Source organism: Euprymna scolopes, chromosome 31 (genome assembly GCF_053919585.1).
Source record: "Euprymna scolopes isolate OS-2025 chromosome 31, ASM5391958v1, whole genome shotgun sequence".
NCBI classification, from domain to species: domain Eukaryota; kingdom Metazoa; phylum Mollusca; class Cephalopoda; order Sepiida; family Sepiolidae; genus Euprymna; species Euprymna scolopes.
In genome coordinates this window covers 92470619-92498229 of record NC_136512.1, presented here as the reverse complement: position 1 = coordinate 92498229, position 27611 = coordinate 92470619, and the positions used below count along the sequence as shown (strand labels likewise).

Sequence of the window (27611 nt, the reverse complement as noted above, 5' to 3'; positions counted from 1 at the left end):
AGAAAGCAGCAAACAAGCAGAATGAAAAGAAAACTGTTTTTTCATCAAGATTTCAAACCAACAATTGAAATGATAGAGATAAAAAAAAGCCAAGATACAAAGTATATTAAAGTGTGAACCAAAGCTAAAATGAGACAAATGTGGCATTATTAAAAACTAATCGAAAAAACTAATTGTTTTCAAAAAGTTTTCTAGCAAAAAAAAACAAAAATAAAAACAAACTAACAATTGATTTTAGAAATTTATGGAATTTGTAAAATAGTTTTCTTTGTTGAAATCATAATTAAATATTTGATTGAAAATTGATGCCAGTTAGTGACTGTTTGCTTACCTCCCAATGAGAGAAAACTTAAACATGAGGTCGGCTTTTAATAGGGAAAATCCAGCTACCCAAAAGGGTAAATGTCTGAATTTGGACAAAATTATAAATTGCCTCATTCTAGGAAAATTTCTTCCGAGTGAAGACAAAACAGATATTACACTTTGATCATAACCTGAATGCCAAATATTTAAATAAAATTAAAAAAGAAAAATCAGATTTGTATCAGCCTGGGAATTAGAAATATGTTTTGCTTTTTACCATTTATCTGTCATGTAATTGTTAAAAATCAAGTTCGGATGGTACCTCTTTAAATTTTAATATATCTATTACATATAATACTCTACAGTTAAATTTAGGGGGAATAGGAATTCATAGTTCAACGAGTTGGATCCTCCATTCTATCTTGAAACCGCCGCAATCAATGTCTAATCGAAATTTTACTGCATCGTGTCAGCTATATAGTAATGTATAAAGAAAATCTTGTGTTCATACATACATTATCATCTTGCTGTCTATTTAAAAAACTGACAAAAATTCAATGCAAAGAAACAAAGAAAAAAATTAATCTCAGGTGATATTGTTATGTCAAACGTGAAGCTAATGAAAATAGATTGGACTTTGGGTTAGGGCCAAAGTGTATTATCTGAAGATGGTATAATAATATCCTGGAGTTCAAATTTAAAAAATTCAAAACGATTAAATTTAGAAAAACGTTTCCTCTCAGATATCTTCCCATCAGATGAAAAGTGAAGAATCTAAGTAGCGGCCTTATGTCACATTTACTTTATGAAGAAAATGCAACAGCAGAAATCAATCAAATCGATAACAAAGATGATAAAAAATACAAAATATGAAAAAAATTTTTCTTATTCTTAATAATTTTCTTCTGTTAAAAATAAAATCTCATTTTTTTTAAAAAACAATGAATAAAAAGCAGAAAAAATCCTTAAGATAAATTTTATAATTTTTCTCAACAAAATAAAATGAAATATTTTATAGTGATATGAAGATAATAGCTTATCGATACAAGCGGATAGGAAACCAATGATATTTCCATTTGGAATCTGATAGGAAAAAATGTACACCCACGCCTTTTGTCAACATAATGGACTTATTGCGTAGGGAGTTTTCAGAGTGCTAAAAATCAGTGATCTTGCACCAGACTTCAAAAAGACTTATGCACTGGTTATCTTGAGATGGTATAAAAAAGTTACAGCCAACCTGAAAAAGCATTTAAGTGACCACAGCAAGACAAGAAACCAGTAATAGCTGAGTCAATTCAAAAAGCCTAAAATATCCTCCACTTTTGTACTAGCAATGGATTAGGTTATACATTGTAGTTAATCCTGAACACATCTAAGAATGGAGCAACCCAGCGACAGTGACCTCAACAGGAAGTGGATAATAAAAAACGATTATTTATGTGAGAGTTTAAAATGTTATATATATATATATATATATATATATATGAGCAAATAGTTAATAAAACATGTTAAAAAACACTTTGAAAAAGAGTTAAAAACATATTTAATCTGAAAAGGAAACACTTAATAAGTGGATAGTCCTTAATCCACAGAGTTTCGAAGAAATACTTTCCTTCTCATCAGAGGGTAGGAATTAGCAAAATGCGGGATCAGATTTTGCATACAAAAGTATTTGATGAAACTGCAAGTCAGTCAAAGATCTTACTTGATAACAAAAAGTGAAGAAGAGGGAATATGGTGAAGAAAAAGGTTATTTCACGTGAATGGATAGTCTGGTGAAAAGTAAATTATCCAATGACGGTAAAATCCAAAAATATAACTCCAAGAAAGTTAATTAAATTTCCATTCGCACAAGTAAAATCCAAGGAAATCAAGTAATTGGAAGATGGTCCAAAATAATCCAAAAGGCCGAAATCCGTGGAATAATTCACAAATATATACAGGGAAAAGGAGAAAAAAAATCCAATAATATTAATAAAAGAAAAATAAGATATGGGTTTGACATGGTTGCCGAGACGAAGTGTAATTAAGAAAAATCAGTGAAGAAGAGAAAAAAAAAATCAGTGAAGAAGAAGAGAAAAAATCCGTGAAGAAGAGAAAAAAAAGATTAAATGGTGATAGAATTAAATATAAAATAGAAAAGCAAATGTCAAAATAACCCAGACAAAATGACATTAAAAGGCGCAAAAAATATAGGGCAAAAAAAGAGGTCAAAGTGTTTTTTAACATGTTTTATTAACTCTTATTATAAGCTCTATCTCCTATTTGGTTTTATACTCTTATTATAAGCTCTATCTCCTATTTGGTTTTATCGAGCTTTTACATCTGGTCAAGATTACTTTATAAATATTAATTCTTTAATATTTATAATATACTTTAATTTTACCATCTTGGATCATTTTGGTAAATTTAATTGTAATTTCTATTTTATATATATATATATATATATATATACTGGAGCTGCATATTCATCAGAATGTATGTTTGCTATTTTCTTTATTTCTGATTTGCATAGCTTATTATTTTAGCTGTTTTTGTTTTGTTGCAAGATTTTTAGTAAAAAAAAACAAACAGACCTATCTATTCTTATTTCCAGAATGCTAGAGAGAAAATTGAAGCTCAGTAGCAAATAAATAAAACCAAAAACAAAAAAAGAAACTCTAAAAAATTGGAATCAAAGAATAATTTCCAAGTTTGGTTGCTTCTACCAAAAGCTGAGAAAGAAAAAGAATTGGTACTACTACCCCTGTTCTAATTTCATTCATCAAAGCACAAGCATGACTATATTATGCTATGCAAATTATATATATATATATATATATATATATATATATAATGCATTGGAAAATAAAAAATAAAAAACGTTGTTTATTTGTTCATTAAGGTTTCATCTTTATTGAAAGACTTTCTCACAATAACTGAATAAAGATGCAAGATCGATAAGCAATTAAGCAATTTTCAGTTTTCCTGTTTCATAACATTAGATTATTAATTAATTATATATTATAATAATTGATAAATCTGATATATTTTATTTAATGATATGTTTCAAAAGTAGATAGATTATACTTAACTTTAAGACCACAATTTACTTATTTATGTATACAATAATATTTACCGTGCAAACAATTTGTGAAAAAAAATTAACAGAGAAAACATACAGAATCCTCAACAAAATTAAATCTTTACAAATAACGTTCCTGCTTTTTGTTGCTTAAACTTTTAGGGTTTTGGAAATACTCACAACTAGAGATAATCTGAAACTACATTACCTAAATATACTTAGATATGTACATTTCATTTGGATCAAGTGGGTGGGGTGGGGAGATGTATATTATTGTGGGGACATCCATAAAAAAAAGCAATACAATGTTTTACTTTATTTTTACTTCTTTTCACTCCAAACAAGGCACATTGTCACTGAGACATAAAGGGTTATTGAGAATTGGTGGTCAGATTTATTATTCTAAGTGAGAAGCTGTTCATATATTTATAACTTAAAAAGTACAGAAACTCTAAAAGAAGAATAGCAATATAAATAAGAGGTTTAGGCTTCTGAATTTTTTTTAGATGAGGATTGGTTATTCGTATTATTTGGATTCATCGGACTATTGTTCTCATCTTGAGTGTGATGTTCACAACGTTTCAGTCGATGTAACCTCCGACCTTCTTCAGGTGTATCTTGTCGGATTCGGAAATGTGTCTGTCGAACACAGGAATTTGGACGGAGTTTCAAGCAGAACCCTTTATTTACTTCATGGGGGTAGCATGTTCTTGTTCTGTCAGCCATGACTGGATAGAGATCCTAAGTAATTTGCAATTGTATTTTTCAGTCCAAATTTTGTCCACATGCCCGAGTTCAACAATATACACCTGAAGAAGGTCGGAGGTTACATCAACTAAAACGTTGTGAAAATCACACTCAAGATGAGAACAGTAGTCCAATGAATCCAAATAATATGGATAAGAGGTTCAGGGATTTGAGCAACAGTGCACAGGTTGCCTGAAAGGTTTTAAAGACTATGCATTTACTGAAACTTATTTAAATTCTTTTACTTATACCCACCTCCAACCTAATCAAAGAAACTACATCTTTCTCGGATCCGGTCTTCAAAATTGAATATAATAAGATGCACAAAAATATTAAAAAAATATTACTATGGCACAAAAGAACATAGGATTCCTTATTCAATCCTGGGCAATGCTGCGTCATTTTTCTTGTCTATAAATATGTTAAAAAAGGTCTTCCATTAAATACAATGTATCTACTTCAAGAGTTTCATTAAATATACAGAGTGATAAATAGAAAAAAAAATCAATATTAAAGCATGAAATAGAGAGTCAGTATGAAAGTGGAGTATAAGAGTGAGAAGGAGAGAGTCAGTGTGAGTGAGAAGGAATATATAAGTGAAAAGAAGAGTCAGTAGAAGAGTGAGAAGGAGAGAGAGAGAGAGAGTAATTGTATTACGTTATTGTGAGAAACAAAAGAGTAGGTGTTGGTATTGGCAAATCAAAGGAATTTCTCGAGAAAAGTATGATTTTTCTTACCTTCTGAAAAAACAAAAAGAAAAAGATTTTTTTTTCGGTTGCAGTTACACTATCTTCCAAAGACTCCAGCATGAAGCAATGTGTACGATAAAATAAAATAAAAATAAAAAAAAAATATGGAAAGAGAGAGAGAGAAGTTCACATTATTACCAATGTACACACAAAAACCAACAATAGCAACAACATTTTACTTTAAAGAGCAACAACAAATTCAGCACAACAGAAACACAAGTGGTGCAAAAGGGCGGAGTCTTGTTAGTAGGGGGAGAGATAGTGAAATAAAATAAAAAAGACTGGAAATAAAACAAAAGCTGGATGAAAAATAAAAATAGGGAAAGAGTAATTAACTCAAATTCTAGACCGAATATATCTATTTGTTTCCCCTGAGGACAGAGTCAGACAAGATCCGTTTTTAATATGGAGAAAATGATGGATAAGAACAAAAATGTGGACCAATCTGAAGAGCGATTTCGAAACGAACAAATTCTTTAGTTTTAACAACAAAACGGTTATCCCCCTTGGATTTTCGTTTTGTTTCATGCCAGAAGTTGTTTATTTGTGGACATTGAAAAGTCCAGATAAAATCCTGATATGAACATTTTGTACAGCTATTTTGATTGATATTTTTTTTTTAGGGGGGGGGGGCTTTGACGAAATCAAGAAAATATGTGCTTGTTGTCTTTTCTGAGCAGAAATACTTAAAGAATTTCTATTAAATTATTTAAGACTGGATTCTTTGCCACTAAGTAATATGATTACTTTCTTCACAGTTTCAGAGACATTAGTTTTAGCATGAAAACAACAAAAAAACTGTGCAAGACTTAGTTTTGTAGCAGAGATTAATAAGGAATAATTGAAAACCTTACGAATCCCATTGACAAATGATACATCTTTGGAATAAAGCAAGCAAAACAAATATTTTAAGAAAAATTTTCCATGTTTGGATTAATTTTTCTATACATATGCTGCATTGCATGGAGGTAAACCCCCAAACTAATTAAACAATCATTATGAATTTTAAAACATAACTAATAGGCATAAAGGTGCGTAATGTGATCTATATTTAGTTTAATCTAGTTTTATTTTATTATTGGAATCTTTAGAGGTGAGTAATTTGTATATTTATTTATTTGCAGACTGTTATCCCCATCTTAATGAAGATGATCTTAACAGCAAATAAATCAAGTTTTGTTCAATGGGGAGATTTGTCACCATTTGTGAAAATCAAGATAGTTTCGAGTTTGAAGAAATTTTACCTATATGTATTAAACATGAATTAATATTCAGTTTCTTTGGAGTATTCTAAAGGGTTTTTAGGGGACATAATATGGGTACAACCTCACATTTGAAAATTCATATTTCTGATTTACATTAATTTTGATCTTTAATTATTAAATAAAATTCCATGAATTTCAATTTCGAAAGACTCAAGTTTATGCCCAAAGCAGGATGAATTTTCTGCTGGTATGTATATAGGCAAAGTGTTTCTTCTAATATATTAATTTTTTTAATCATTCCTGACTCCATGTAAAAGAGAAAGATATTGAAAATTGAAAAATAAGTTTTATTTAAGAACATCACATTGTCTTGACGTATTTCCTCTTTTATATCACTACCTCATTGCAGCCTTATACATAAAATATCTGTACATTTGTTTATTAGCAATCCTTCAATCAAACTACCATACACAATGTGTATACTTAAATTTGTTTTTGCAGACTTTAGAAATATCTGTTCTTTTATCTTTTTTCTTCTCCAAATCATTTTTCATTCTATATAAAAAAAACACAATAGCTTTTTTGACGAACATACACCTGTCTCTGAAGAGTTATGCTATTCAACAGAACACGTGTAAGATATACTTTATAAAAAACAAAAACTTATGGCTGAATTAAATACATTTGATTCTAGAATGACAATTAATTTTAAGTAGTGACTCCTAGAGTTGTACATAACCAGCCTTATTGTTAAGTATACATATTTCAAAAGGTACAAAAAATATTTCATATATAAAATCCAACTCTCCATAACTGTGTATGGGTTTGTTCAATGCTAGAAACGAAAGGTTTCCCTTACACATTTAGAGTGAGAAGATTAAAATGTGTCTCATACTAGAATTAAAGCAATGGGGCGAAAAGCAATAGATTATCTGTCTGACAACATGCTAACAGTCTCTGCATAGAGAGAGAGAGTGACTCGCGAAGGTTTAATGCGATAGGGCAACACACGGCAACACACAATCAGCACAGAGCTAAGCACAAATACACCCAAACCAAACCAGCTCCTAATTTTGCATCTTCTGTACAATCTTAGTTTATGGCTAAATCAAATCGGATCAGACGAAGTCAATTAATTGAGGACAGCTGAAAAAAGCATAGAAGCCGAGCAGAAATTGCGAATGGTAACGGGGTGCGGAAGATAACAAACACCCTAAGAACTTGACATTTGACTGTTGCAAGTAAAATGTTTGTACATGTAAATGCACGCGCGCATGCGCAGACCACCCTCTTAGAGAACGGGCACTGATGTTTTTGATGGCGTATATCCTTTGAATTGTGGGTCTAGTGGAAACAAAACATTAGAGTAGCGTTTCTAACCATTTTGGCAAAGAAGGCTTGAAAAATAAATAAAAACAGAAAATTAAATAAAATTGTCATAAAAAAAAGAAAAGCTGTTAAATTTCAGGTTTGAAAAATAATGTGAGGACAAAAAATAAAGGTGAGAGCATTAAAAAAAATCTAGAAATGGATTTTGGGAAAGAAAAAAAAAGAAAAATAAAAATAAAAAAATGACAAAATAAATAAAATTGGTTTAAAAATAATGTGAGGACAAAAAATAAAGGTGAGAGCATTAAAAAAAATCTAGAAATGGATTTTGGGAAAGAAAAAAAAAATAAAAATAAAAATAAAAAAATGACAAAATAAATAAAATTGGTTTAAAAAGAAATTGGTGCAATTGGATAGAAATGTGAATCTGGAGATGGAAAAAAAAAATATATATATATAAACATTTTGTGCAAAGACATAATACAAGTGTTACAACAGTTGGTAAGATGATAGCAGCAGCAACAATGGTGATGGTGGCACAATTGGCACTAGTAAACAGGTGATGATGCAAGAGTCTCTGGAACACCATTTATGACGAGTTTCTAGCAAATCTAGCAATCTTAGCTGTTAAATATCATTTCATGTAAACATTTTCTCTGTATAATACACAATACAATCACACATTAACCATCTCCAAGGCCTCCCATCTCATTACTGGGCTTAGCTGACAAATTTGGAAATCCATGAGCATTCCTTATCATATTATTTTCTCCATGATTTACATTTTTCTGCAACCTTCCACAATTACTTTTCAACAAAACCAAATGCATATAAGCTTTCAAAATTACTGATATTTCTAAATATGGTGGATTACCTCTTTAAATTTATGAATAATCTGTTCAGCTTGTAAAACTGTATGGAAAAGTTGGCATATTTTTGTGATTACAGGCTTATTTCATTTACTATAATCAGCACTCACAAGTACAAGAGTGCGAAACAACTTCTTCAGCATAACAAAGAAAAATTCAATATGGGGAACAGAATGTTATCTGCTCCATTTATGTTGCCAAGACAAGCAAAGGCATTTAAACTCTGCAGTGATTTGCATAAGAATTGTTACTTAAAAGCAGAAATTAGTCAAAGCTATTTCTGTTTTTATTGTATTTATATTTGGTCAATAATCATAAAATAATTAACCAAAGTAGATTTTTAAAAATCCGAAATTATCCGTTGAATTAGAATCAGATGAAATTATATTAAAATAAGGATCCCAGAGTTTGAAAGAAAAATAGATTAAAATATTTTGTTGCTTGCAAACTAAACTGTGTTGTAGCCATTGCTTAATGTTGAATAATCCCATTTATTGAAACATGTCTTGAATAACTTATAACTTGCTTCAGAAAGCAGATTACACTATAAAATGTTAAAAATTGTTCTGATCAGCATTGTTAGAAATTGCAAGCAGCAAAGTTCAGATTGTGCAAATGCTGAACTCTCAAATGTTGCCTGATCCAAATATTTTTGCACATGAAAAAAAAAAAAAAAGTGAAGAATAAAAGTACATATTTTATCTTTTTGAATATGAATTTCCCAAAGCAATTCACTCAAGTTAAATGAAGAAATTTTTAAAATTTGTTGTGTTGGAAATTTATTCTCATAACAATTCTGGAAATTGTTGGATATTCAGTTTTTTTATTTTTGTTTTCATTTAAAAATATCATTTCTGACAAAAGTTTCCATCTTTAATTGTTGATTGTTCTCAGACCCAACATTCTATCCATGTGTTCAACCTCAGGTTTCTAAACCACTGAGATTACTTTCAACTTCAAAACAGATTGTCAGACAGAGAGCGACTAATGAAGCTTGGTATTATTTAAATCCTCTTTTAGGTGATAGACAAGATCAGGTGAGGTTTTGAAAAGCCAGAAAAGGAGACGTGTACTTTAGCCTACAAAAATGCCTGAGCAAAACTATCTACATCAATAAACTCTCAAAGAGAAAAGGTAAAGCCTGGAAGGGTTGACCTTCTAGGACTGCACAGAATCATACTCCAGCCTTACAGAAATATGGCCATTGTATGTATCGTGTGAGTCAAGATTCTTAACTCCACAGCTACTCAGATTATACACCAGTGCCACCATTCTATCTTTTTACACCTTTAAGGGGCGATAACTCTTACTGAATCGAACTTTGTCATTAAGAAAGACAATTTTGAAATATTTTTGTAACATCTTGAAATACTTCATTTAATAGATAACAACAAATAATAGTTAATAAAATATGCTTTCCAAAACTAGTAGGCAAGTATCAGAAAATTTCATCAGATATCTTTTTGTCTCGGTTATCTTTAAGAAAAGTGTGTTTTTGCTTTTATTCTAAGAATGGTTAAACTTGAACGATGCATTGTAAAACATATTTTAAAAGGAATGTATAATTAATTTACATAAATTGGTTCCATACATTTTTGTTTTTTGGAATGAGTAAATGTAATGCTTACTTAGAAGAAATCAACTTTTTTTATATAATTTAATCGATAACTTTCTCATTTGTTTCTTTTGATCACAAAAGAGGTATGTGGAGAATAGAAAGAGAAATGATGCGTCCATCTACTGACCTGCATTTACGGTAATGGCCTCAATAAATTGTTCCCTCCAGGAAGAAGTGCCAACAACCAAAGACAGATTAGCTTTTTTCAGCAATTTGTCTACGACACTCTGTAAAGGGAAGAAGGAAAGAATATGACAAGAATCTCAAAGATTAGAAGAAAAAAAATGGTCACAAAAGAAAAAAAAAACGTAAATAAAAATCAAAAAGAAAAGTCTATCAGGCATATGTGTGGTGTGTACTGACAGATGGAAGTGAAACCTGGCTAGTGGGGGTTGAGGATGTTACATGGAGAGAAATGATATGAGTATACTTTTTTATGGATATTACTCCAGACAAGGCATGAAGCCACTTCATGTAGGGGCTTACAAGAAAAAAAAAGCACTTCAAGATAAAAAAAACTTGCCAACGACAATTATATGGATAGATTCCAACCCAGAAAACAGCAATTCTTCTCCCTTTGTCAGAAAGATTGCTCATAGAATACAAGGATCAAAGGACAAAATAAGGGGAGCAGAAATTTACGAGGCTGTTGAAAGTAAACTAAAGATCCACTTTCTACCCTCCATATGATGGATTTCTAATGTGAGACTTAAGACAGGCTTAAATATGATGCCATTAAAAGAAAATTAAATGTAGACAATTTAGGGAGATGTGTATATTGTAGACAATATAGGGAGAAGAGGAGACATTGTTGATTTGGTCACATCAAAAGAATAGACGAGAATTCTTGGGATGACAGATGTAGAATAGTTGAAGTAGTTGCTTCAGTTCATAGATGGTTAAGGAAAACAGTATAAAGTGACGAGGAAGGATTTGAGAGAAAGAAGGATGAATAAAGACTTGGCCAGAGATAAGTTAGTTTGCAAGTTAATTTCTAAACTGAATATTATAATGATGAATTGATCATTCTTACTTAGAATTAATTTCTTTGAATTTAATCATTTGGTCATGGTGAGAACACTTGTTGGAAAGCGAGCAAATGTTCCTTCCGACACAGAAGACTTCATATGAAGCAATTTTGTATATTTAGAAATATACCTCATCTTCTCAACCTACATGACTTGACAAAGGGTTTGAGAGTGTAGCAGTCATAGACATTGATATTTTTCTCCTATTAAGATCAGTTCTAGTACAGTTGTTTGGCCGCACGATGGGCAATCAAACTCTAGGGTACAGTAATTTTAATTGGACCTTTTAAGAATTTCTATCCAGAAACCTATATGGATTCTTAGAGCAATCAGAGTTTTTAAGAAACATGTACACACTCTCCTTTGCAACTTATTGACTAGACACTAAGCATGGTTATCTTCACTTTATGATATACTGCTCCATCCCATTTAACCGACATTTATAATTACTATTCAACTCTTTTCTATACTATAATTCTGATAACCTACACTCAACAATGTATATCATACAAATACATATATGCTGCTTATAGGCTTTGTTTTCCTTTCTTTGGGGATCCTTTTGTTACAGATAATTATAGGAGATAGCGTTATTGTTTATGTGAAAATCAGCTCCTATAATAATAGCTCCTAAGCTGTTAACTACTTAGTGAGAAAGGGCAGTAAACTAAAGACATGGTTCTCTACTGTCAAAATGTACCTGGAATTCATGTCTATCCTCAACATCTATGCTGGTTGAATTGTAAGTGCATCACAATGATGGCTCAGGAAACTCAAAACAGTCAAGCCTGATTTTCAGTAATTTAACAGATAATTGTCATGTCATCACTGGTCTATGGAGTCTAATGGATTAGCTGGTCTTTTAAATCTCATTCATTTCCTAGCTAGTCTCCTTCAAGAATTCTGTTTATGGGGGTAGAAGAATTGTATAGTATCACATCCAGTATATATGTTGTGCCTATTGCCATCCTTGCTCCCAATCTATTGCTTTTGTGAAAACTTACCCCAGCTTCCTCAAATATCAGAGTTGCAGAACAAGAAACTTTACAGCAAGATTACAGTAAAATTATTTTCAGTGCAGACTTTACCGATGCTGTGAAAGCAATTTAGTGCAATATAAAAAAAATCTTTGTTTTTTCCTCATGATGTCATAGCATTATAAAAACCAATTATGTGAAATTGTCTGCCTTTTTGTAAAAAGCAAGTTTTAAAATGAAAACGTTATTTTTAAGAGATTTAAGATATTCAATTTAAACTTTCAAATATTTTCTGGTGCTGACTTTGAACTCTGGAAAAAAATTTAATAATTCAGTCGTGTAAGTTCTATTTTCACTCAATTTTATTAAAAAAAAATTATGGCTGAATTGAAATTTTGCATCTGGATTCTTATACTTGACTACTATTAACATCACGGGTACATAAACATTATAGATTTGTGCATCTTCTTCAGTCAAAACCCAGGATTCAGCAATGCTGTTAAAGTCATATGTTGATTGAAAACCACGTTGGTTTAGTCTTAATGTTTTATCTGTGACAGAACGAGTATAGAAAACAGAAATGCATGTGTACAAGATAGATTCAGAAGAAATGAATCAGAGTGAGAGAGGTTACTTAGATATTTAGACAGACTGACTTTTAGCCACCTGTGTAGACAATCCCAGCCTTCCTACCTAGGACAATGACGTTTTGCATCTGTTCTATTCAGTTGTCATAGGCCAAAAAGAAAAACTTTCTCCTGAGCAGAAATCAGGTAATTTCCAACTTTTACTATTCAGCTCCTCGCATCCTTTTTGGGCGCTGTTCTTGCAAGTCCCCATTTGCTATCTAACACTACCTCACTTGTTTTACAGCTAATATCCAAGAACTCTTATCCATTCTTTTAATGTGACCATGTCATCAAAGTCTCATGTTGTGTATACTGGTAAATAATTACAAGTGTTAATGATTTTAAATAAATATAAAATAATTGTGAAATAAATGAATAATTACAAAATAATATTGTGAATATAACAACCGAGATGAGAATAATAGTTTCAATAATAGAAATTTACATTTTTATCCAAAAAATAATTATGGGGTCGTTAAAAATTGCTGTCCTTTGTTTTGTTGCATGTTCACAAATATTGTCAGATTCTAACAGCAAAAAAAATAAACAAATTCTTAATTATGGTTGATTCATGTGAAAAACTTTTGAAAATAAATTTATCCAGAAAGAATGACCCCCCCCCCTTATTCCTTTTTGGGAGATAAGGAAAAAAGTGAACAAACCTTGAATTCTGTGCTCTCAATAATATGGATTGTGATCTTGATGTTCTCACCACGGCGGGGTTTACCTAATTCAGCCAAAACAGGGTCATCTTCTTCTACAACACTACCAGAGCTGCTTCCTGAAAAACGAGAAATGAAAATTATTAAAAGTTTGGAAAAAAAAAAAAAAAAAAAAAAAAATGGTAGCAAAAGACATAAAAAAGATTTTATTTCTCACTTCATTGTCTTGGAAAGAATTTAGACTTTTTAGAGATATCCTTACACATCTCCAGCTAATATTATCCAACATCATTAGAATTATAGTAATTTATTAATTTTATTTTGTATTTTACCTTATTATATTCAGTTTAGTATTTGTTTTATAGGCTGGATATTTTTATGCTTCATAATTTTTGCAGCGTGGATTGATAATTTGGCTTATTTGAATGCTTATTTGTATTTTAGTTCTTATATTGTTTTGGCTGATGTAATTGCAAGTAAGTGGACATTGGGTTTACTTTTGGTAACCTCATGACTCTTACTTCTCTTATTTTGTCCTTTAGTTCTCACATGCTATGAAAAAAGGGAAAAGAACTGTTATTTGCTGGGTTGAAATCCATCCAACTATCATTTCTTGTTTCATTCATGGCATTTTCATAAAAAGAAAAAGAAAAAGAAAAACAAACAAAAAAGAAACTACACTAAATGCAACATTTAGAACTTGTGAATTTTTATGCCAAACTCAAGAAGCTTTATGAAATTTCTTTATTTTAATCTTTATATAATGAGCAATGCTGATCACCCTGAAGTAAATAACAGAGTCACCTGTATGTTGAACATAAATCCCCCCACCCCCTAAAAAACTGATATGCAGCAAGATGGATTTGAACTGTCATCTTAAGGGCTACAAATAGTTTATAATTCGTAGTTCTATGTAAGGCAGATAGATCAGCAAGAGAAAATTGAGAATGTGTCTAGCATTTGTAACATTTTGGTTGAGAGAGATTTAGCAATAACAGGAGTTTTTTGTTTTGTTTTTTTATTCGAGGTAGTTTTGGTGGGAGATGTACAGTTTAGGTCATTGAACAACTTACCATAAAGTGAAAAATCCCCAAATCAAAATATGAGCAACATTCTATTAAAAATGTCTCACTTCATAGACCTTTTCAACATCCTCAAGTTTTTAAAAGTCTTAAATGCTGAAATAATTTTACAGCATTCATTACCTGTTGACATTGTGAATAAATACATTTACACAAAATATTTTCTGGTTAAATAATAAATTTTTAAGTATTCTGTACTTTCACGTGACAATTTTCAGGGTTAAAGCCATTACACTGCTGCCCAAAATAACGACACCACCCCTAGCTCTGAATATCCAAGCTGGCAGCATCTCATTTGCATATAGGGTAACAAAAAATATTGTTACTTCACCAGACCCACCAGTATTTAATTAGACTCAGCAGGCATTTTCTTTTCCTTTGCATGTGACTGGACTCTATATGCTGCACAAAATTAAAAGTTTGTACCAATTTTTAACTATTATTTGCTTACGAATGATAGCCAGAAATTTTATCACATTTCTCGCCTTATGCCAAACTTAAAAATAACTTGTATAAATTATCCAATAGTTTAGAATTGGATTACTCTAACATGCTATTCCAGGTTATAAAAGTTCAAATTCTAGTACATTTTAACATTTCAAGTAAGAGTTTTCATTACTAACAGAATTTAACAAATTTATTATTGGTTTATGTAGTATCTAAATACATTTCCTTAAAATTCATGCCATTTATTTTGGGAAGACATATTGACCTATAATGATGAATGATGTTCTAAATCTAAAATATTTTAACTATTGTTAAAGAAGGAAAACATTTTAAAAGACACCATTTATTTATAAGTTGGGTTAATTAGCATTGCTCATTTATCAAATAACATATGCAATATTTGTTTCAGAATAGGAAACCCTATTCATCACAATTTTTTTCATTTTAGTTAAATACATTTTTTCTCTGACAGAGAGCAGCTTTAGCAAGGTTGTTTGGTCGTATGATGCCCAATCAAACTCGAGGGTGAATGATTTCAATTGGAACTTTTAAGAACATCATCCAAAAATTTTTATGGATTTGCAGAGCAGTCAGAAAACTTTTAAAAAAGACATCCTCTCTTTCCTTTGTCAACTAGACACTCTGAGCCTGGCAATCTTCACTTAAATAATGCTTCAAGAAAAGTCTTTCAGCAGCTGACATCCATTACTATTTAACTAGCGGTATCTGTGGAAATTCCACAGCAGACAGGGTTAGTGTTAGATTATATTGATATTGGATTTTTGTGGATGTCCAGCGTAAATGTAGATGCCCTGATATTATTGTAAGTCTTTTGTTAAATCTGCAAAAGTATTTTTCTAAGCTAGCAGGGACGTCCAGCGTAGCCCGGTCGTAATACACTAAATAGGATTTTTTTTTTTTTTTTAATTCATGCAGATTTCGTATATATTATTAAAAAGTTAATTTTCTATCAATTCTTATATATTATAAAGTTGTGATTTCAAAAATAAAAATATATCGATATGACTTGGGTGCATCAGCTTTAATAGAAATCGAAACCAAAACTTATGAAGAAAAAAAATATATATATAGATATACGATTTTAATTTCTTCAGCTATAATCAAAACCGAAACCAAAACTTACAAAGAATTCTTGGTAAAAATTATTACAAGAAATGGAACATTATAACAATTAAACAGCAGTCATTTGGAACAAAAATATGTAAACGTGATACACAGAACATCACATGCTATCATATTAATATATAGATTCCTTTTAATTCAATGTATTAACTTCTGGATATCTGGCACTCAGCCGTGTATAAATATAACACAATTTAGTAAAATGTTAATGTAGTATATAAATACACTTCCTTAAAATGCCATTTATTTTGGAAAGACATATCGACCTGTAATGATTTTCTAAAACTAAAACAATGCATTAGCAAAAAATATTTTAACTAATGTTAAAGAAGGAAGACATTTTAAAAGACACCATTTATAAATTATTAGCTGGGTTACTCAGCATTGCCCACTTATACTGAATAAATAATATGTAATCAAATTGTACTTCATCACAATTTTCCCCATTCATTTAAATGTTTGCTCATGCATCAAATTAATATGGTTACTGATAATTTTTTTGTTTTGTACAAATCAAACCCCTAAAAAACAAAACAAAAACTATAAACAGATCATAAAATACAAGCTGCATCTCACCAGCACTGCCTGAAACTATGTCCTTTAATTTTTGTGTTTTACATATTTTAAACTATGCTGTTTTTTTTTTTACTCAATGTATTAATTTTTGTATAGATAGATTTGCCAATAATTTTTAATGCTTCCAGGAGAAAAGTCTTTGTTATTGCCCTTTCATTCTAATGAACAAGGGAAAAATATCAATTTTAAATGTTTCCTTGCCAGAATAAGTATTTTCAGAAAGAAACTCATACAAAACGAAATATATTCTTGCCAATTATATAGTGGAAGGAAGATACAAAAAATAAACTTGGTTAAATAAATTAACGATATATTAGACGGATTTTTATTTTGGTCTGATTTTGAAAAACCTACAAGACAACTTTACAGAAAAAAAATGATAAAAATAATCGAGGTCCAAACAATTAAATTTTTCACAAAGATTATGCATTACAATTAGAATTAGTAGTTAACATAAAAAAATACTTTTTAAATATGAAAAATATAACTTAATAATATTAATTTTGCTACTTTATTAAAATTTGTAAATTTCAAGTAATATATGAAATTCACAAGTATAAATAAAATATTTATAACAGAAAACATGGAAGCATACTAGTTAACACAATAAAACAAAAGTAAAGTTACATACTTGACAAGTTTATTATAATCAAATATTTCAACAAATTTATGAAAAAAATCATTTAACCCATGGATTTTCAAAAAAATATATTTTATGCTCAAGAGAAAAAAAAAACAAATTACTAATTATTAGTAAATATTTATTTGAAAATTTTACACAATTTTAAATCATGCATAAAGCTAAATGAATCAACATTTTTCATATATTAATTAGCAGAAAGTCTTTCTAATGACGAGTGTAACAATAAATCATGAATTGCTGAAAAAAATAATTATAGTTGTTTATTGTATAGTTAAGGATATCGGGTTCCAATAAAATTCAAGAATAATCAAATAACATTTGACGATCAATAGATTTTTAGGTACATCATTCCTCAATGTCTTCCTTGGCAGTAACTTTAGACAACAGTTTATACAAATATATTATTTATATATATAAGTATCAATAAAATAAGAAAATGAAAATATATACTCATGTATATAAATTTATTCATTTATTCAACAAGGATGATACATCACTTAGAGGTGTAGGAGGAGTAAATCTAATGGTATTTCGAAGCATAATGCTGATAATCATGAGAAGCATTAAGCTTCGAAATGCCGTGGTATAAAAAGTGTTACTTATCTTGTACCCCTAGCTGATGTATAATTTTCTATTGAATAAACGAACAAATCTATATACATCAGAATATATTTTTCTATTGTTATTTTCTTATTTTATTGATACTCTATAGAAGCTCCAAAACAATTTTTTGAGCTTTGCATTATCCCAATAAGTCTCCTCTTGAAGAATCAATCATATTCTTTTAACTCCGCCATATATCAATTCAGAAAATAGTTTACCAGACAAAAACAAGTGTAAACTTAAAGCTAATATAAATATTTATATAGTAATCCAAACCAAATAAAAAAATGAAAAAACTCAATACAACCACAATAGGAAGTGGAGCTAGTCATAAGAAAAAAAAAAAAAAAATCAAGACTATATATATATATATATATATATATATATATATATATATATATATATATATATAAATTAAACTATACATACATATAAAACAAAATAATTTATATATAAAGAAATATTGTATATAAATATATAGAAAAATTAAACTATATATATATATATATATATATATAAAACAAAATATAACAAATTAAAGTCCATTTTATATGTCTTAAACAGAATTACTTGCACATCGTAATCCATACCATGTCTTCATCGACACAGGCTAATTTTCAAAAGTGTAAAAAGTCAGTAACAGGCATTTCTTTTAGTTTTAAAATTAGGTTAGAAAACAACAAAAAATAATTTAAGGCAAAAAAACTTGAAAACAAAAAATGATTTTTTTTAACAGAAGAAATGCTTTCAAAATCTTTAAAAAAAAAAAAAAAAAAAAAAAAACTTGAAACCTTTGGTGCAACAGATTGTCTAAGCATATAATATTATTTACATTATTTTCATATCAACAATAAAAAGAAATTCAATAGCAAATTGAAAAGTAAAATTAAAAACTTTTTATTTGAATAGAAAATTCAAGTATTTTCAGGCAGACATTTTTGTACTGATTTCCATGAAAGTTAGACTTCCTAGCTGCATTTATATAGAAGTTATTCTCTAGAAGTTTAAGTGCATAAGGGATGGCAGATCTAATATTCTATGTGTAATTAATTCTAAAAGCAGATGTGCTACAAAAATCGATTGTAGAGAGACTCTACTTGTACAAAGTCAAGAATCATCCAAGTCGTGTGTGCTGATTGCAGGTGTGTTTGCTGTCCAACTGACCTGAAAATTGATGAATAACTGACAAGGAATGATTGCTGCATGCAGACTGCCGACAGAGGTACCTCTCTCCTCTCTCTGCGTCGGTCGTAGATGAGCCTGTAGGTGTCATGGGATAACTCTCCACTGGTGTAGATAATCGATCATCAAATGAACTTGCTTGAGAAAATTTTCGAAAGAATTTAGTAACAGTACCTAGAACAGAAAACCATGCAGAATAATGGCTCGATCACCCGGATGTGTCCCGGATGTGTGCATCTTCAGTGGAAGGGAGGAGTGAGACAGTGTTAAAGTTAACACATTCTAGCTTGAAATTTGTTTTGCTCAAAGACTATTTAACGGCATATCAACCCTTTTTGGGTTATTTAATGCCATATTCAGTAAGTTTGGAAAAAATTTATGTTACAAGTTCTTTATACGTTCAAATATTTATTAATAGTGTTTGGTTTGGTTGTTTTGGAGGAAAATTGTTGGTTTTGTTTTTGACTTGGCAGAACATGACTGAATTTTGCAAAGCGAAAAATAACAAAAAAACATGTCGATGCATTTTAGGTCAGGAAGTCCGTATCTTCAGACAGCCTAATCTGGCAGCATCAGACCATCCAAATCACTAAAAACTAAAATCTTTAATGCATATATAAGCCTATCTTGATTCAATTCGGTTTCCTGACCAAAAATGCGCCAATCATTTGGTCAGGAAGCCTAATTGAATCAAGACAGGCTTTTATATACATTAAGAATTTTTATATATATCTTTCCAAACAGAGCTTTATAATAAGAAATAAAGTTGGCTTACTTCTATTCTTCAGTAGTATATTAACCCTTTTACTGCTAGAATTTTTTTTTTACACAATAAATAAATTTTGTAATCATGAAACTCACACACGACGGAAGTTAGTGTGCAACCGACACACCTACATTAACAAACCCCTCATTCACTTGTTGAACCATGCATAGACCTGTACTTTGAAGACCAGTTGGGCTGACATGCCATAAGAGTAAGAAATATTGTTTCATTTTGAAAGGTGACTTGAAAATACAATTTAGTGGTAAAGAGTTAATATATTCTTAATTGATGTTATACATTTGAATAAAAATCGGCCAAAACTCAATTACTGTTAACAATGGAATTTTTGTCTTCAAAATTAATGACGCGACCTTTACATTGCTTTTTTACATCTAATAAAATTGTTTTTAGGATTCTTTTTTTATTTTATTAATCTAGATATTTTTTTATTATAAATATGCCAATTTAAATGGAAAAATTCGCTCTAATATAAAATTATAAAGTGTTATAACATCACATGCCATATTTTAAACAAGAGGTCATATTTTGCATACAGAGCATATATTTAGGAATAAAGGATAACATACCAGACAATTATTTTGATCTTAATTGATCTCTCTAGAATTTAAATTAATATCTAAACCCGAAAAGTCTATTGTACATCAAAATAATTGTTGGGTATGTTTTGGTAAGGTTTTCTTTATATATATGGCAATTAAGCTACACAGAATTTTCCGCATTTCATCCCCATAAGGACTTGTCAGGCTAAAATGCATGGAATTTACATTACTAGGGTTATATATATATATATATATACAGATGATGTTAAGTTGAGCTAGCTAACAAAGTAGATTCATTGTCATTCCCGCCCATGGCTTAATGTTTTCATTAGCCAATAGCAATGCTTTTCTCAGACAAAGATATAACTGACTGACTTCTATTCCCTTGCCCTTTGTTCAATTTTGAAGAGGGGTGACTCATTGATTTTTGTGATTAAAATGTGAACTTGTCTTAATTTATACTGAAAATAGATACATATTATATACCTCTGTATAACATTTTATGTTGATACAAAAAATAATAGAAAATAATAAAACTAATATATATATATATATATATATATATATATATATATATATATATATATATAATGTTTAGGACTACTAGATAAACTGAATGTTTGGGGTGTACAATGCAATGCACACCAAACATAAATAAGTTTTTCCACTTCATTGTTCTTCTAGAAATCAGCACAAACTTTTTGTGTCTCTCAGAGAAAATAAACTAACCCTACTAACCTCAACATTGGTGGAATACCTATTTGTATTTTGAGGGTAGGTTAAGTTAAATATTGTTAATGGCAATGTAGAAAAGGTAAAAAGGACAAAATTTATTAAATGTATATAATAAAGAAAATAGGAAAGAAAATTGCTCATGTCAACAGGATCACAGAAAGTTTGCAGAATTTTTTTAGATGAGAACTGATAATTTGCATCATTTGAATTATTCAGTGTACTTATTTCATCTTTAGTGCTATTTTTATAACATTTTGACCGATGTAACCTCTGACCTTCAGTTGTATCTTGTCAAAGTTGTGAATCTGCATGGAATTTCAAATGAAATCCTTTAATCCACAAAGGTAGTATGTTCTCGTTCTGTCAGCCATGACCAGGTAGAAGTCTTATGTAATTCGTAATTGTATTCTTAGTATTTCCCACTCTGTGGATTGAACCTTCAACTTGCAAACCTCAAGGACCCATGGCATAACCAATAAAATATGAGGTACAATTCAGTTATAAGTGAAACTCTTCTGGAGGTTGAAGGTTCAATACTTAGTACGGACAATACTAACAACAAATTGTGAATTATTTAAGACTTCTACTCGGTCATGGCTATCGAAATGAGAACATGCTACACTTGTGGATTAAATATAGGGTTCTGTCTGAAATTCTGTGCAGATTCCAGAGTTCAACAGAAAGATTCTCTTGAAGTCGGAGGGAGGGTAATCGGCTAAAACGTTGTAAAAATAACCTTCAGCTCCTTCACATCTGTTCAAGAAAACAAATCATTTATTGACAACTGACAGTTTCAATCCGTGTGCATCAATAAAAACCCAGTGAAAATTACTGAGGAGGAAACGTTGTTGAGGAGTGAAGGCTCTGACATTGTTGTCTTTCTAACGGTGCATTTGGTGATTGACTGACCTGATCTACGTTGCAAGGGTGTTGGTGGCATACTGCTGGTAGGCGACCAAGAACTTGCAGCAGCTTTGCGGATAAATTTGTCTTTTTCCTGTTCATTTTGTCTTGAAGAACGATTGTTTCCACTGAATGTTTCAATTGTATCTTCGACAAAACTGCTTTGTGAGATTTTGCGAATTAATTTTTTAATGTGACCTAAAAAGACAGTGTGGCATTGTTAAAAAAAAAATCATGTTCATCTTCTTAGATTCTAAAGTGCAAGATAGTTAAGTGTTTTAGTTCAGATTCATGGCTACGATCAGTTGGATTAAATTATGCACCACATTTAGAAAATCCTATCATTCCTGTTCAAAAATACAACATATTCAAGAAAATGCTAACATTCTAAAATTCATGTTTACTACATCTTTGTGACTGTCTTAACATTTTGAAATCGTGGATGGATTAAAACGTTTTCAAATATATTTTTAAAGGGAAGAAAACAAATTTGTTTGAATTTTAATCGTATTGGCAAAAGAAAAAAACGAACATTTTGTACATGTACATTGAAGCAAGATGTATTGGACTAGTTTGCCACAAGGGTGGGTTCAGTGTGGAGTACTCTAGGATAAAAACTTTGACCAACAGTGGCTTTATAAATTCACTGCAATTAAAATAGTTTTATAAAGCACAAATATATAATATAAAAATTGAATAAATGATATATGCTTTTATAGAAGATATAAATTATCAAGAAAATGAATAATCCTAGTCTATAAACCACTAATATATGCAGTGTTACTGATAGCTTTGTAATGCAGAGAGTTCTCGGAATGCATAGGTGCTGATTTGAATTGGAACCAGGGAAATCCAATGAGGTCCAATTGTAAAGTGTTTTCATAAATTAGTGTGGAAATGCAAGGCTCAACATTTTCATCATGGTATTGAAAAACAATTGTAATCATCTTGGATTATCTTAATTGTTCCAGACTATCATGCAGTGTTGATTTCTTTTTTTAAGATCAAAAAAGATTACAACTACATGATGACCTTGAAGTAAACCATCACAAGTGTATAATTCAAATCATACAAGTTGGTCACATGAGCCTCGATTTTACCAAAATATTACTTTGGAATCTAAATTAGATATGTTTCTTCAGATAACACAGGAGTCATAGATTGGTCATTCTTTTCATGATTATGCTTATGAAACTTGTTAGAGCAATGTGGCAATAGTTCATCTGCCATTTTAAGTTTTCAGAACCAAGTTGATAGATCAAATTTTATACATATATATTTACTCCTTTATTAAAAAAATGCTTAAAAATTAAATACAAAACAAAAACAGTCACTTAATCACAATTCAATTTAGAAAGTATATATGTTTTCTTTTAGAATTTTGGTTAAGTGATCATTAATTTTACTTTTCCCTCCTTAACTGAAAAAATGAAGTCACTTTTAACAATAAAAAGAAACAGCCCCCCTCACAAATTTTGTTGAAGTTCCTGTCTTTATAAATAGCTATAATTTTAAATTTGACAACTTGTATTTCTTAAAAAATATATAAGTTGTTATATAAATGCTGAACATTTCATTAAAATTGGATAATTATGATTTCTACTGATTAAAAACAAATCACGCAGTAATTTTTTGACAAAGAGTAATTTCCTAAATGAAAAAATGGGAGAGGTTGGCATGAACTTTAAACAACTGCACTGATAGAATGAATTATAGATAAGCAAATATGATAGATAATATATTAAAGGGATAGATATGGAAATTTCTAATTTATAAGCAAATGAGAAATGTCTTACATACGATGTAGAATTCAAAAAGATAACATCTCGTCTGGCAAAAGATAAGAATTACAAATGCTTACACGGTTTTTTGAATGCATCTACACATCTTAATAGGAAGCTTTGTCCACTGGTCAGTGGTCTGTCAGGCTTTGTGTTAAAAGCATCATCAGTAAATGCATAGATTGAATAGATGCAACTTATTTTAAATCCACCAAATAATTTCTATGAAATAACTGAGCAGTTCATCGATTGGTATCGCATATTTAGGTTGAAAAAGCATTCTTTTTGACAGGCAGTCATGTTTGAGCGTTCTTTTTGACAAACGGTCACGCTTCAGTTTGAAAAGCATTTTTGTTGCTGAATTTTACAGATTGTATAAATATATCCTGAAAATATCCATTCTTGTTTATCTAAAATGCAACTCTTGCCAACATTTTTCCTGCTGTTTTTTCATGGGAGAAGATGTTTTTTTTTCTGTTCAACTGAATATCACATCGCATTGTTGTTATAGAAAAATCTCCCATCTTTTGTAGGTCATTTTTTTTATTCTATGAAAACATAGAAACATATGAAGGAGATGGTGATCATCGGTTTTGTTAAATCACAAGCTTTCCTCAGGGGAAATAATGGATTAATGCAATGAAAAGAGTTTTTGGGGTGGAGGTGATAAAGGAAATGATTTCAAATTTTGAAAATGGTTTTGGAGAATTTCAGATGTGTGATCTAATCACAAACACTCCGTGTGGTTTGCTTCCCCAAAACAGTTTTTTTTTTTTTTTTTTTTTTTTTAATTTGTAGGGTAAATTTTGATATAATCCATCATGGTACAAATGGTTTTGAGAGGAAATAGTAAAGTCATTATAGTGCATGTGTTGAGGTGGATGAAGAGAGAGAAAGAGAGAAAGTCGAAGAGGGAGACAAAGTCAGAGACAGAAATGAAGAAACAAAAAGAGATAAAAAAGAGAGAGAGAGAGAGAGAGGTGTATGTATAAAGGTATATACAGATAGATGACGGCACCAAATAGAGAGAAAAATGAATAGGGAATTGTGTAAGACTTGGTCAAAACAGTGGTGGTGAGGTTCTTTCTTTTTGGAGGTGGGGAGGATACAAAACCTATTTCAAATTTTTGAAAATTTACATTTTATTCAATGAAACCAAAAGAAATTGTTTTCTGCAGAAACCAGAACGTAATTTACATTTAGAAAACTGACGGAAGATTAAATCTAAAATCGCAAAATACAATTCCATTTATTTTTTTCTTCTTGCAAGATAAGCAGCTTTTTTCCAAAGAGATTTTATTTCTTTCATTAATTTTTTGTTTTCAATTTTAGTATTGCATTCCATCAGAAAATTTGGTACTAAATTTCCCAAGAAATCTTCTGTCAGATTAAAATTGGTCATTTCAACATAACACTTAAATACTCAGATTTTTATTAACTACAAATACGTCACAAAACGAAACCAACTTGGTCAACCATTTTTATTCAAATATGTAATTCTTGACCAGAATTACTCGGATAAGATTAATTTAAATAGCTTGTCTTTATATGGACTATCAAGCCATTTCTTTGGATATTTAATGCTGAAACCAAACACTCGTAAATGAGAGCTTTTTTTTTCTCATACCTGGTGGTGGCCGAGAAAAAAACAGCGGTTCAAACCACTTCCCAATGATAGATACTTGCTGATTCACTGTGCACATCTGGGACCATTATGTATCCTTAGCAGCTGGAAATAAGCCATACGATCCACTACAGCTACGTTCCTAGAAAATAGAGCTAATAAACCGGACAGTGATATGGGACAAGGAATATAGAAATTAGTGTCCCCAATGATGCTGACTTAAACAGAACTGAGAGGAAAAAGATAACAAAATACCAAAATCATATGTAGGACATGAAAACAAACTGGAATCTTAGAAAGATTTCTATCGTTTCAGTAATTATGGGAGCAACCAAACTCATGAAAAGGAATTTCAAAAACTACTTGGCAAATATACCCGGTGAACCAAGTGCAAGACAGATTCAAACACTTGCACTTACAGGGACGGTTAGAATTTTAAAACGATCTTTTAATTGGAATGTATGAGATAGCAGGTGAATGTTTGGCATCCTACTGGATGCCCCATCCCTAGCTAGAACAAAATAAAATTGAAAAAAATCATTTTTCTGCCATTGCCATAGTTGCATATCTGCTTAAGATTTTTAAGCAAGGCAATATAGGCCTGGTATCTACGTAACGAACCCAATTCAAGTCAGAGTAGACCTGGGAATAATAATAAATAATAATAATAAACTGCTCATAACTCCCAAATAATGGGGGGGGGGGCTTACCACCAGGTGTAATTATGTGCAATGCTCATGACAACAGATATCGATTAGACAAAAAATAAAATCTAACGAAGCTGAGAAAGAACAGGTTCATGTGATATACTTATCTTTATCCAATACAGGAAAAAGAAAACGAAATCTACAAAATAACTTCCCACTAATAAAAGAAGACATACCTTTTTTTTTTAAATTCATTTTAAGAAATGTTAAAACGTATATTTAATGTTTGATAAGAATCAAAATAATGTTATTTACTTTTTTATATTCATAAAATCTGAAAGCATTGACTTCTGTTTGATATTTTTGTATAAAAAACGCAAAACAAATAAACAAACGATATATTCAAGCTTTTGATCAGACAATGTCATATTGAAATTATAGACAAAGATTTTATATGGAATATATTTTTAAAAAATAACTTAAGATATTTTGTTAAAAAATATTCTAAAACATGAAAACTGGGAAAATTTTTTATTTAAAAAAAAAAAAAAAAAAAGTCAAAATCAAAATGATTTCTGTTCTATTTCTATTAATTATGGCGGAATTCAATAAAATATAAAGAATGCAAAATGTCAATAAAATCTTATCAAAATGTTCTTTTTAAATTTTTTTTTTGTCAAATTTATGTCATATCTCTCCTGAAATGTTTTGTGGCGTATTGTTGTGGAGTGATACTATAACCACTCCCGGAAGAAGTCAACTCTCAAAAGAAGGAGACGTTATGAAGTGATAGAGCCACCACTCACAAACTAAATGAATTAACTAGTCTTAAAGATTAAGTATATGTACATATTGTATTATAATGTACTCTATGTAGAGAATAAAAAAGATATTTACTTGCTTGCTAGATGGTTTGACATAAGGTCAGGTCTGGTTTTGAGAAGCCAGCGCATTAAGATGAGTACATTTTGGCCTACAGAAAATACCTGAACAGTTATATCAGCATTACTGGTAGGGGCGCCTCAAGCTATTAGTAATAACCTAATCTTTTCTCAGAGAGAAGGTAAAGCCCGATTTGAATTATAATTCTATGAAGCAACATAATAAAGAGAATAAAAGGCCTACTTTATTGATAATATTGTCTTGAGGATATATTCATTTCTTCTATATTTAATTACAAATAACAGTGCAAAATATCAATCCCCTTTTTAAGGAGGACAATTAAAGCGATTATATTCTTCTTCCTGGTGCGGAATTTACCCTGAGTTGTTGAGCTGACTTCTTTTCAGGAAGAAAGTTTCTGAGGAATATTAACTTTACAATTAAATTATAAACATTTAAAAAGTGACTGTTTTACCTGTAACAGGGGTAAATTGTGGATTGATAACTTTTCTGAATATGTTAGTACATAAATGATCACAACAAAATGATCGACTTATACTTGCAATAGTTAATTTTATAATATATGAGGGTCTTGAAAACATCTCTTGAAAGGTTTTAATTTGAACAAAGAATATTTCTAGAAAAATGTAATTTTAGAAAATATCAAATTAAGTGGAGATTTGAACATATTTGAAAAGAGTTTTGTATTTCAATAAAGACATTGAATGATAAGAATTGGTTAAAATGAAACTATTTAGTTTAAATTTTATTCACTTAAACCAAATCTTTTTTTCCAGCTAAATAACACATGGCAAAAAATAAATAAATAAAAATAATAAAGATAAAATAAAAAA

General features: G+C 30.1%; 1 protein-coding gene across 3 annotated transcripts in view; it reads right to left on the bottom strand.

Annotated features, from left to right (window-relative positions):
• Window positions 1-27611, bottom strand: part of LOC145255858 (sodium/calcium exchanger 1-like) — a 628006-nt gene that overhangs the window by 39507 nt on the left and 560888 nt on the right. For all 3 annotated transcript variants that reach the window (XM_080114626.1, XM_080114623.1, XM_080114624.1), the window contains 2 exons: window positions 13184-13302; window positions 10015-10114 (listed from right to left, as the gene is read on the bottom strand). In XM_080114626.1, coding sequence (XP_079970752.1) covers window positions 10015-10114; window positions 13184-13302 — 219 coding nt within the window. The remainder of the gene's footprint in view (window positions 1-10014; window positions 10115-13183; window positions 13303-27611) is intronic.